The 13025-nt window shown below is 34.5% G+C and overlaps 1 protein-coding gene across 1 annotated transcript; it reads right to left on the bottom strand.

Moving 5' to 3' along the window:
• Positions 1–3122: 3122 nt before the first annotated feature.
• On the bottom strand, positions 3123–4067 carry LOC134376568 (olfactory receptor 1165-like; the record flags this gene model as incomplete). The annotated part of the gene is made up of 1 exon (XM_063095067.1): positions 3123–4067. A coding segment is annotated over exon 1 (945 nt), but the record flags the coding sequence as incomplete, so codon positions are not given.
• Positions 4068–13025: the final 8958 nt, after the last annotated feature.

Genomic DNA, 13025 nt, shown 5'->3' with positions numbered 1-13025 from the left:
TATGAGTAAAATTTAAAAATAAATAAATAAATAAATTGACCCTGCCAGGTGCTGGCAAGGAGAAATTGGAATTTTCATAGACTGCTAGTGGGAATATAAAATGATACAACTGCTATGGAAAACAATCTGGAATTTTCTTTAAAAGTTAAACGTACAACCACCAGCCATTTGACGATTAGATAACTTAGATGAAATAGACAATTGCTGTGATTGCACAAATTGCTTAAACCGAATCAAGAAGAAATGGAAAATATCAACAGACCTATAACAAGCAGAAAGATTAAATCAGTAGTCAAGAGTCTCCCAATAAAGAAAAGCCCACTACCAGATGAATTTGTGGGTAAATTTTGCCAACCATTTAATAAAAAATAACACCAATCCTTCTCAAACTCTTTCAGAAAATTGAAGAGGAGAAAATACTTCATAACTCATTATGTTAGACCAACATTATCTTGATACCAAAGCTATATAAGATGTCTGTAACAAGAAAATTTCAGATAAATATTCCTAATGAGTATATAGGAAAAAATTCTGAACACTAGCAAACGAAATCCAATAGCATATTAAAGAAATGTTCAATATGATCAAATGGGATTTATCCAAAGAATGCAAGGGTGGTTCTTCAAAGAAGTTATACTAATGTCCAATAAGCTCATGTAAATATGCTCCAGATCATTAGTCATTAGCAAAATGCAATTCAAAACCACAGTGATATGCAGACCAAAATTTAATATTAAGCATATGAAATTATTTTAACAGCAAATGTTAGAAAATAAGTTCCCTGTGTTTCTGATAAATTTTATTCTAGTTACATTTCTTTTAGTTAACATAAATGGGCAGCATGAAATAAACTTTTTTATTTTTTTAAATTTATATTTTAATTGAAACATAATTGATTTTATATATTTATTGGGTGCAAAGTTCACTATTGGTATTTGTGTACATTATGTGATGATCAAATTAGTATTATTAGCATGTACATCATTACAAATCATAATTAATTTCATTACCATTACCCAATTTTAACTATAACCTCCTCCACCTTCCCTTTTGTGACTTCTAGTAACCATATATCACTTCTTTCCTTCTGAAAGTTCAATGTATTATTGTGGTTGCTTCTATCTTCCTTCCTTTCCTGCTTTCTTCTTCCTTCCTTTCTTGCTTCCTTCTTCCTTCCTTCCTTGCTTCCTTATTCCTTCCTTTTTTCCTTAATTCCTTTCTTCCTTCCTTCCTTTCTCTTTCTTAGCTCCTACCTATAAGTCAGAACATGCAGTAGTTCTCTTTCTGTGACTAGCCTATTTGAATTATATATTTTTTCCATGTTCACCCATGTTGCTTCAAAAGGCAGAATTTCATTCTTTTTTATGGCTGAGTAGTATTCCATTTTATATATACACCACTTTTTCCTTATCCAGTCATCTGTTGATGGACATTTATGTTGGTTCCATAGTTTGGCTATTGTGAATAGAACAATAATGGACATGGGAGTACAGGTATCCCTTCCACTTGATGATTTCCATTCCTTTGCCTATATACCCAGAAGCGGAACTGCTGGATAGTATGGTAGTTCTATCTATAGTTGTTTGAGAAGTACAGTTCTCCTCCACAGTGTTTTCTATAATGGCTGTACTAATTTACAGTCCCACAAACAGTGTGGAAGAGCTCCCCTTTCTCCACATCCACACCAGCATTTGTTATTTGAGTCTTTTTGACCATAGTCAGTCTAACTTGGGTGAGGTGATATCTCAGTGTGGTTTTAACTTGCATTTCCCTGATGATTAGTGATGTTGAGCATTTTTTTCAAATACCTGTTGCCTGTTTGTATGTCTTCCACTTCCCACATCCTATTTTGATGTTTATAATTTTAAAAATGGCAGATAATGAGTGTTGGTAAGGATGTGGGGGCCCAGTTGGAACACTGGTAGATTGCTGATGGGAATATGACATTGTGTGGTCACCAAACTACACATAAAATTAACTATGACTAAGCAGTACCATTCCTGGGAATATACCAAAAGAGTTGAAAAGAAGAACTCAAAATAAATGTGTATGCCAGTTTTCATTGCAGAATTATTCACAGTAGCCAAAAGGTAAGAAGAATCCATGTCCAACAACATTTAAACAAACAAAATGTGTATATATATTAATACACACACACCTACCATGGAATATTATTCAGCCATGAAAAGCAATGAAGTTCTAATGCATGTTATAACATGGATAGTCCTTGAAAACACTATGCTAATTAAAATAAACCAGACAGAAAGATATAAAAATACAACACAAATATAGTATGATTTGACTTTTATCTAAAATAGTCAAATATGTACAGACAAAAAGTAGATTAGAATTACCAGGCACCAGGGGGAGAATGAAATAGGCAGTTACTGTTTAACAATTACATACTTTCTGTTGGGAATGATAAAAAGTTTCGGGAATATATAGGGGTGATGGTTACACAACATTGTGAGTGGAATTTGTGCCTGTGAATTATACATTTAACAACAGCTAACAATGCAAATTTGTTAAATATATTTTACCACAGTAAATAACCATAAAAAACCATTAAAAATTGTTTATAGATGACTCACAAATAAAAACAAATGTTTTAAGAAATGAAAAGCTTATATAAGATTAAGAAATATGAAATACTTAGGAGTGAATATGTAGACCCAAATATACCGAATTATACTGCATTCAATGACTGGGGAAAAAATTTTAAATATGTCAATTCTTCCAAAATAATTTTACAATTTTATTCTAATTTCCCTCAAATACCTACCTGTTTGTCACCATCATCATCATCATCATCATCATCATCAACATCATCATCATTAACTTCAGACTGTGAAAAAAACATCTGAAAATTTACCTGAAATTGCAAAGGGCCAAGAATAGCAAACCAGTATTTTAGGGGGAAAAACTTTTGAAATTGTGTTTAACAAAACATTAAAAACCATGGCATATGCAACATTTAATTCACTCAAAGAATAACCATATATTCACTTAAAATGAACATAAACTACGATAATGTATATGAAAAAATTGAACACAGTTGGGAAATAAATAAATAAATAAAAAGTGAGCAAATAAGTAAATAAATAAATATATTTGAATGAAATCGAGTGAGAATGCAGTTTGGAGTTGATCAACCTCCTTAGTGCCTCTTTCACATCTTTGTTCCTAAGGCTGTAGATAAGAGGATTCAGCATGGGGATCATGACTATGAAGAGCACAGTGGCCACTTTGACCAGGAGCCTGCGGCTTTTAGAATTGGGCACACAGTAGAGAAAGAGGATGATCCCATGGAAAATGGTGATGGCAGTCAGGTGGGAGGCACAGGTGGAGAAGGCTTTTCTGAGTCCACCTGTGGAAGGCATCTTGATGATAGTGACAACTATGAAGACATAGGAGGCGAGGATGATCAGGAGGCTACAAAGCTCATTGAATGTAGAAATGACTAAACATGCCATCTGGCTGAAATAGGGGTCAGAGCAGGATACAGAGAGGATGGCAGAGAACTCACAACCAAAGTGATCTATGATGTTATGTCCACAGTAGGATAGTTCCAAAAGAGAATATGTGAGTGTCAAGGAACAGAGTCCACCCCATGTATAAGATCCAGCTACCAGGAGAACACAGAGCTTAGGAGACATAGCAACTGTGTAGAGCAGGGGGTTACAAACAGCCACAAACCGGTCATAGGCCATCACTGCTAACATGAACATTTCGGCAATCACAAATGCACAGCCAAAGAAAAATTGTAGCATGCATCCTGTGAAGGAGACTGCTCTGTCTTCCACAACTAAGATTTCTAGCAGTTTGGGTATAAACACACTGGAATAACAAATATCCAAAAGGGATACATGGCTGAGGAAAAAGTACATGGGTGTATGAAGTTTGGGGTTCATCTTTATGACCACAACTATGCCCAAGTTACCCACCAGAGTGACTGTGTAGATGACCAAAAACACCAGGAAGAGGGGCACCTGGAGTTGTGGATATTCTGAGAATCCCAACAGGATGAATTTGTCCACAGAGCTCTTGTTTTTCTCACCCTGTACCATGGCCCTGTACTTAAGAGAGTGACAGACAGAGAGAAAGAGACACAGAGAGAGATAGAAGTAATAAAAGAATAAAAAACAAGAAAAGAAAATCAAAGTAAATAAAATTGAGCAACAGAAGAGAAGGTCGGGTGGGAGGAACTCAGGAGGAGCGAGATGTACAACTGGGAGGACGTGTGTGGTCAGTTTGTATTCATGACAGTTCCACTTCACCTTGAAGTCCTAGCAACTTACTGTCTTTGTATTACGTGCTTTAAGCTTTATCTTTCAATACTTTAGTTTCCTGATCTGGAAAACAAGAAAAAGTAGTACTTATCAATATTGATATTTTTCATAAATTATCTGTAAATGTGTGTGATTCTTAGAGCATTGAATGTTCCATGAGAAAATATTATTATATGACAAAAAAGGAGACATAGAGAAAAATTAATAAAACATTGAGCAGATTACAGCAGCCATGTACTCATGGCAGAGGTCTTTGGAAGGATAAACACTTTCAATAAATAAAAACATAATAGTAAAATTTTGGAGGAGAAAAATGGATCCTGTCAGACATTCATGGTTTTGTATTTTTATATTGAATTTGTACACATTCTAAGTGTGTCTTTTATTAAGGATTCGTAGAACATCTTAGGATCTTTAAATAGTCTGATCAAAAATTCCGCTTATATAAATGTTCTCTCAACTATATACCCCCATATGACCATTTATGAGACTCAAAATGCTCAATGATGTAGTCTCCTGAGGAAATATTTTGGAAGTATTCTATAAGTTTCACATTGATTATACTCGCTGGTTGTGCAGTCTGTTTGTAGTGCATATTCTATTAAAGAGAAAAATATTCACTTGTTTATCAGCAATTATAAGCCACAAAATACATAGTACTAAAAAAGAAGGTATCTCTCTCTCTTTTTTTTTTTTGGTCATTATTGTGACCGGCCACACCGCACTCAGCCAGTGAGCACACCAGCCATCCTTATATAGGATCTGAACCCACGGCGGGAGCACTGCTGTGCTCCCAGCGCCGCACTCTCCCGAGTGCGCCACATGGTTGGCCCTAAAAGAAGGTATCTCTTAACAACAATGAAAATCCCTTTCTTGATGTGAATAACTTAGATGGGGTGATCAATGAGGAATAACTGAATATGTACTACTGAAAAATTTAAACTTTAAATTTTTGCAGACCATTTCTAGTCTGATGTTTAGAAATTTCACATGATTAAACCAAAACAAACAGACAAGCCAAAAAAACACTCCGGAAATAGATGTGAAGACCCAACAGATATAATGCTGCAACCTTGAACACAATGGAAAACTGGCAGAGCCTTAGCCTTGTCTGTAACAATCTGCAGCCTACCATCGACTCTACCACTACCAATGCCAGGCACAGAGCATCAGCTATGAGACAGGAGACTGGGTGGACTTTTTGTGAACTTCAGGTATTTAGTCACATATGTTGACTTAAAAGAAGCTAACCTTTAAATTCAGGAGGTTGGGTTGCTTTAACTGGGTCACAACCAAGCAGGTTAAGAATTTTGAGATCCAGTCTGCTACTACTGCAAGGCAGCTAGATTAAGTATTATATTTAGTAAAGGTTCTAGAACTTGAACTGGACAAAGAATCCAAGGAATTGTTAGACCATGCTCTGCCTAATAGAAACTAAGTTACTTTTCTCACCCCGGTTAGACTAGCTATATTCAAAATGACAGTGAATAACAAATGCTGGTGAGGGTGTGGAGAGAAGGGAACGCTGCTAGGTAGTTGGTAAGACTGTAAATTAATACAAACATTATGGAAAACAGTATGGAGTTTTCTCAAACTACTACAGATAGATCCTCCATATGATACATCAATCCCACTTCTGGGTATATACCCAGAGGAATGGAAATCATCATGTCGAAGGGATACCTGCACTCCCATGTTCATCACAGCTCTGTTTACAGTAGCCAACATATGGAACCAACCTAAATGTCCACCTATGAATGATTGGATAAGGACACTAGTATATGTACACCATGGAATACTATACAGCTGTAAAAAAGAATGCAATTCCCCCATTTGAAACAACATGGATAAGCCTGGAGAAACTTATGCTGAGTGAAATAAACAAAGCACAGAGAGATAACTACCACATGTACTCACTCATACATGGGAGCTAAGAGAGAAAGAAGGAAGGAAAGAAAGACCACAGTGGTGTGTTGGACTTGCAGAGCGGGAGAGCATACCTTGGGCTACAAAGTGGAGTGGGAGGGGAGAGGCAGAGAAAGAGGGGGTTGGGGATAATTGAGTGGGGGACACAGGGTACACACGCAATTTGTGGTAATGGGTATGCTACCAGTATGAATCTGGCCTTCACATCATGGGCACGAGGGGTAACAATCAGCTTTTTACCTCATGAATATTCATAACCAATAAAAAAAGTACAGATTTGACACAGCTCAAAAGCAGAATATTTTCTGAAGATTTTTACATGCCTTGTGTTCAGTCTTCCCTAGCAATGTTTGTATTGCCCCTTACTTACATTAAAATACATTACATTTGTTCACACCTAATGATTTCTCTTCAAACACTGTCACTGACAATTGCTGTGAAAGTAACTCTCAGAGTCAATTCTATGTTCGACAATTTGAAATAGTATTGTCCGTATTGTATTTTCAAGTGCTTTCCTGATGCAAATGGGTCTAACTTTATATCTGGAGTTCAGAGAAATTAAAAATTATATCAAATATTTAAGGACATTTTACTGGGGCTTCTTGCTCTTTTTCTCTCTAGACAAACATTTTTAATATTATTGGGTTTCTTTTGCTTGTTTGTTTTGAGAGGTGGAGTGTTGTATTTCATTTGCTTCCCTGCACTGGTTACTGAATAACCCAGACAAGCTTCTCGCTATTCTCAGTACACCACTAACCCTCTCATGTGATATTGAAACTAAGAAGGAAACTTCATCTTCTCAGGAGTATCCTGCCATACCAAGAAGCAATGAACTCATCAATCTTCTCTTATTTGCTGTATATCTAATGGTGATGCCTGAGTACTTGGTGATGCCTAACTGTGTCAGGTAAATTTACTGTCATGCAAGCTTTGTCCATGGTTACTAGAAAGGCACAAATCCCATGCTTGTACATTCGAGATTTTCTGGAATATCCAGATTGTGCATTTATTAACTTTCCTGGACTGTTTATTTTCTTACTTCCCTTTGCTGATTGCACAACATTTTATTGTGATAGGATCCACCCTTAACCCCAGATACTTGCCTTTACTATGTCACTCTGCTTGTCCGGAATGCCTGCACTGTTTCTTCAAGATTCCATTAATATCACCAAGCACCAGTGACCATTCCAATGTTATAGACCACATTACAAGTTGGGAAATTCGTTAACTCTTTGTTAAGTATCATTTCATCTCAACTCCTGGAGAATACACGTGGTGCACTCAACATAAACTTTAAGTTAAATAATTACAGGGCATTTTAACATTCAAGAAGAGTTCAAGATCACCTAAAATAATGTGACACTCCCTCACCCATCTCACAATTGTTTTGAGTGCCAGGTTCACAATGTATATTCATTAATTTGCAAATAAAACAGGTACCAAAAATGCATAAAGAAGACAATAATTGTTAAGATAGCATTATGGTGATAATTTTATCAAGGCAGTTATGGTATTATTTTGAATTGATTAAGCATGGTAGCTGGGAAGATTACTGGAGCTGAATGAATAAACTATATTCTTGTTCACAGCAAAGCAATTTTTTTTAAATGTCCCACCATAGTGTTTTGTGAGAAAATCTAATAACTTTTTTTTCTCTTCTTTAAGGAAAGCTGATTTGAATGTATGGAAAATATGTAGTATATCATACTATTTTGTAGAGAACACGTTTAGGAAGCAGATCTTACTAGTTCAACCTCTTTCACTAATTACGTATGTAACTTGAGCATATGGTTTCCTTTTATGATCTCCAATTTTACCATCTAGGAAATGTGGATATTAACACTCTGCTAGGTCATTTAGTTTTAGTGAGTTTTAGTGTGAAAGTTTTAAATGGGATATGACTTTAAAATATTTAGCAACAAATCTGTTCTTAGTTAATAATGCTTTCACCGATATGAGCTCCCTTTCATGTTAACTTTCTAATACAGTCATCTCCCCGAAAATAGCATCAGTTCTAAGTTTTGGTATGTCTTAGCAGTGTTAATATGGAAAACTATTTTTAAAAGAGTGTTTTATCCTGGAATCCTTTTAATTTTGGATTGTTTATTCAGTCTTGGATGCACAATTGTATTCCCTTCTGAATCCAGCAGTATATAATATTTCTTTTTACCACTGGTTTTCCAACCCTGTCTAATTCTTTCTGATTCTTTTGCCATCTCAGATCTGCAGATTTGGAAAAGGCAATCAGAAAAAAAAAATTTAGAGAGAGAGAAATCTTCAAAATGTACCTCACTGTTCATTTCCACTATCAACAGCTACTTACTCATCTAGATACAATATTTCCAACTATCTTATCAAACCACAGTCCGATCTGTACCATTAATTTTTATTGACTCTCTCTTAGCCTGGAACATAATAGTGTATTTTTAAAAACACTTTATTACAAAATGTATCAAATTAAAACCATTATTTCCTAGGTTTCTATATCTCCAGAAACCATATAAGTAAATCATTTTGACACTATGCTATTGTTTTATTTATACTTGTATTTTAAATCTTTATTTTATGAAAACAAATCACTTATATCTTCTATTATTTATTCTTCTGAAATGGCAGCTTTCCCCCCTTCATGTTTTACATTGTGTCATCATTTTACAAGTTATTTATATAACTCTTTCAAGAAAACTCTGCTGTTAATACAAATGTCTTTTTCCTTGTTCTATTTTCTATCCACTCGTATCATAAATGAATTTATATAATGTCTGTGATATTTTGCTAGTATGTTTGTATCGGTTATCTTTTTCTCTTAATAAGTATTACTTTCTTAGTACAAGACTTACATTCAGTGTTCCTTGTACAACATTCCATAATAATTAAATACATGTTTTCAAATTCAGAATAATGGTCCTGGAAATAATACAAATATAATTCAGCGTGTTAAATATGAATCATGAACAAAGTAAATATTTACATTACTCAGCTCACATGGGTTTTCCCTGCCAAAACTTTGCCAGATTCTAGTATCCCTCACATGAGAATGAAAAGATGACCCTAGGTTGAATCAACTCACCAACAGACAGATTTTCCTGATGTACTTTTTATCAAAGTCTTCCTTATTAGCATTAATTAGCTTCATATACATTCTGTCTTAAAACTGAAACTTTTGCTTAATTTTTTCTGGTTTTTAATCAGACAGTTTGTGATTTTTGCAAAATATAATCCAACAATGAATTCAAGAAATAACTTTTTTTCAACTGTCGAGAAACTGGAGGAAGCAGAGAGATGCCCTGGAGGAACAGACAGACCTTGAAACTACATTTCATATTTGTGTTGTTTGTTTTACATCTAACTGCTTGACTTAGGGGACACAGACCCTGGAGAATCCTGAAATTTTGCTGTCATAAGCTATAAACAGAATAATTAGAGGAAACTTCCTCTTCTGTGACTTAGAATATAATCTCTTCTAAATTGTTCATATGTTGATCATTTTTAAAGATATAGAGACTGTTCTTCTAAATATATCTATATATATATTATACATAGATGCTGTACTTATATTTAAGAGACTAGAGAGAGGCTGGACTTTTAAATATCACAGACAAAAAAGACACAACCTTATCTATTTTGATAACAGCAACATAATTGTAGTTGATATGCTTTTAGGTCTTTTTGATCTGCTTATATATTTATACATGTATTTATATAGAAACATACTTAACATTACATGATACATATTTTTACATTCAACCATCTAGGCTTACTATTATAACCTAAATATGCCTTTAGCTGGAGGTTTGAAGAATGGGGATATGTTAGATAACAGGATTGTGTAGTAGATCCAGTTATACTCTTCAGTATAGCCATATAGGTTGTAGCACTGATGTTTTAAATCCATCTAATGTGATTACTGCATCTATTCCTGTAGGGCATGAACCAGGGAAGAAAAAAAGTGGTGTCAAGTAATGACTCAATAAAATATTACCACATTGGTCACTGATCATAAAATCTTGAAGCATGCTCATATGTAGTGGCAATTGAAAATTTAAAAATTACAAAAATCATTCAAAAGGATTGGAAATTCTGTGCAGCTAGTATTAGAACACGTACACAAACTGTTAGGCTAAAGTTAAACAGCTAATTAAAGTTGATATTTACACGTTTTAGCTATTTTTAATAAAAGGTGGTTAGCAAAAAATAACATCTGCTTGGAAATTTCTATGGCGGACCCACGTCAACACATTTGATTTGGTATATGATTTGAAGTCAAATTGGAGATTAAATCACTGAAAATACCTTAAAATACATTTAAAATCCAAGAAAAAAATCTGATTAGAAGACAGGCGAGGGAGCTAAATAGACGTTTCTCAAAAGAATACATCCAAAGGTCAATAGGTACATGAAAAAATGCTCAACATCACTAATCATCAGGGAAATGCAAATTAAAACCACATTGGGATATAATCTCACCCAAATTAGTCTGGCTATTATCAAAAAGACAGAGAATAACAAATGCTAGTGAGGATGTGGAGAAAGGAGAACACTCCTACACTGTTGGTAGGACTATAAATTAGTACAGCCATTACGGAAAACATTATGGCAGTTTCTCAAACAACTGCAGATAGAACTACCATACAATCCTGCAATTCCATCACTGGGTATATACCTAAAGGGATGGAAATCATCATTTCAAAGGAATACTTGCACTCCCATGTTCATCACAGCTCTATTTACAACAGCAAAGATATGGAACCAATGTAAATGCCCATGTCAATGGACAAGTGGCTAAGGAGAATGTGGTATAAATACACAATGGAATACTACACAACCATATAAAAGAACAAAATTCTGCCATTTGCAGCAACATGAATGAGCCTGGAGAAAATTATATTATGTGAAATAAGCCAAGCATGAAAAGAGAAATATTGTGCGTCCTCACTCATAAGTGGAAAGAGAGAGAGAGAGAGAGAGAGAGAGAGAGAGAGAGAGAGAGAGAGAGAGAGAGAGAGAGAGAGAGAGAGAACAGTCATAATAATACATTGATCTTGCAGAAGGATAGAACAGAACTGTGGTTACTAGAGGTGAGAAAAGGGGAGAAAGAAAGGGGAGTTAGCAAGAAATGAGTTAACGGACACAAAACAGTTAGCTAGGAAAAGTAGGTTTTATTGATGTACAGTCAAGCTAGATACCTATAATTAACATTAATTTACTGCATGTTATCAAGTGACTAGAAGAGAGGACATAGAATGTCCTCAACACACATAAATGATTATGTTTTATAATGATGACTATGCTAATTACCTTGACTTGATCATCCCACATTCTACACAGATATTGATATTCTTCTATTTACAAATCTCAGTATTGTATGTAAGCCAAAACTACAGGACAAAGACAACTGAAGCCCATGTGGGCACAACAGCATTTCTGCAACAACTTCTATCTTTTAAATTATTCATGCCATTTATTGTGATGTCACAATTCTAAATTCCAATGTTCCAAATTTTGTTCAAAATTCTATGCAAGTTTTGGTTAAGGAATGATCTGTGTATGTGGTACTAACTTGTTTTCATCCTTCAGTACGTGGTATTATTAGAAGTTTCTTAATTTGATAAAGGAAATTCACATGAATTTGTGTTTCACAATGAAACATAAAACTTTTTAAAAAATTATACCAAGATAGTAATTCCAGCTTTCCTTATTTTGTCAATCATTTTACTAAATCCTTTAATGAGTACAGTTGGCTAATAGATGCATACAAATAAGCATAAATGATAGGTAGGTAGACAGGTAGATAGATAGATAGATAATGGATGGAGAGACAGATAAAAACAAAAAATGATAATATCTGCTTATTATGAGATTGTTTGGAGAAAGTTAATCAAAGCTATAACAGAAAAGGGTTCACCAGGAATTCTTCCTCCACCACAATGTTCCTGCTCATTCCTCTCATCAAACAAGGGCAATTTTTAAACTCAAAAGAATTGGAATTATCCCATATATCTTCTCAGACTACAATGGATTAAAACTAGAAATTAATAACAAGCAAAACTCTGGAAACTATACAAACACATGGAAATTAAACAGCATTCTACTTAATGACATATGGGTCCAAGAAGAAATCAAGCAGGAAATCAAAAAATTTATTGAAACTAATGAAAATAATGATACATCATACCAAAACCTGTGGGATACTGCAAAAGCAGTATTGAGGGGAAAATTTATTGCATTAAACGCTCACTTCAAAAGAATGGAAAGATGGCAAGTGAACAACCTAACACTTCACCTTAAAGAACTAGAAAAACAAGAACAATCCAAACCTAAAGTTAGCAGACGGAAAGAAATCATTAAGATCCAAGCAGAACTGAATGAAATTGAAAACCAAAAAACAATTCAAAAGATCAATGAATCAAAAAGTTGGTTTTTTGAAAAGATAAATAAAATTGACAAACCATTAGCATGGCTAACAAAAAAAAGAATAGAGAAGACTCAAATAACAAAAATTAGAAATGAAAAAGGCGATATTACAACTGATTCATCTAAAATACAAGGAATCATTCGAGACTACTATAAACAAGTATTCGCCAACAAATTTGAAAATCTGGAGGAAATGGATAAATTTCTGGACACACACAAGCTCCCAAAACTGAACCGTGAAGACGTAGAAAATTTGAACAGACCAATAACAATAAAGGAGATTGAAGCTGTTATCAGAAGGCTCCCAACAAAGAAAAGCCCAGGACCAGATGGATTCACAGCAGAATTTTACCAAACATTCAAAGAGGAATTGACACCGATTCTTTACAAACTATT

This window comes from Cynocephalus volans, chromosome 4 (assembly GCF_027409185.1).
Source record: "Cynocephalus volans isolate mCynVol1 chromosome 4, mCynVol1.pri, whole genome shotgun sequence".
Classification (NCBI taxonomy): domain Eukaryota; kingdom Metazoa; phylum Chordata; class Mammalia; order Dermoptera; family Cynocephalidae; genus Cynocephalus; species Cynocephalus volans.
Note: the sequence above shows the minus strand (reverse complement) of the source record. Positions and strands in the feature narration are given on the sequence as shown.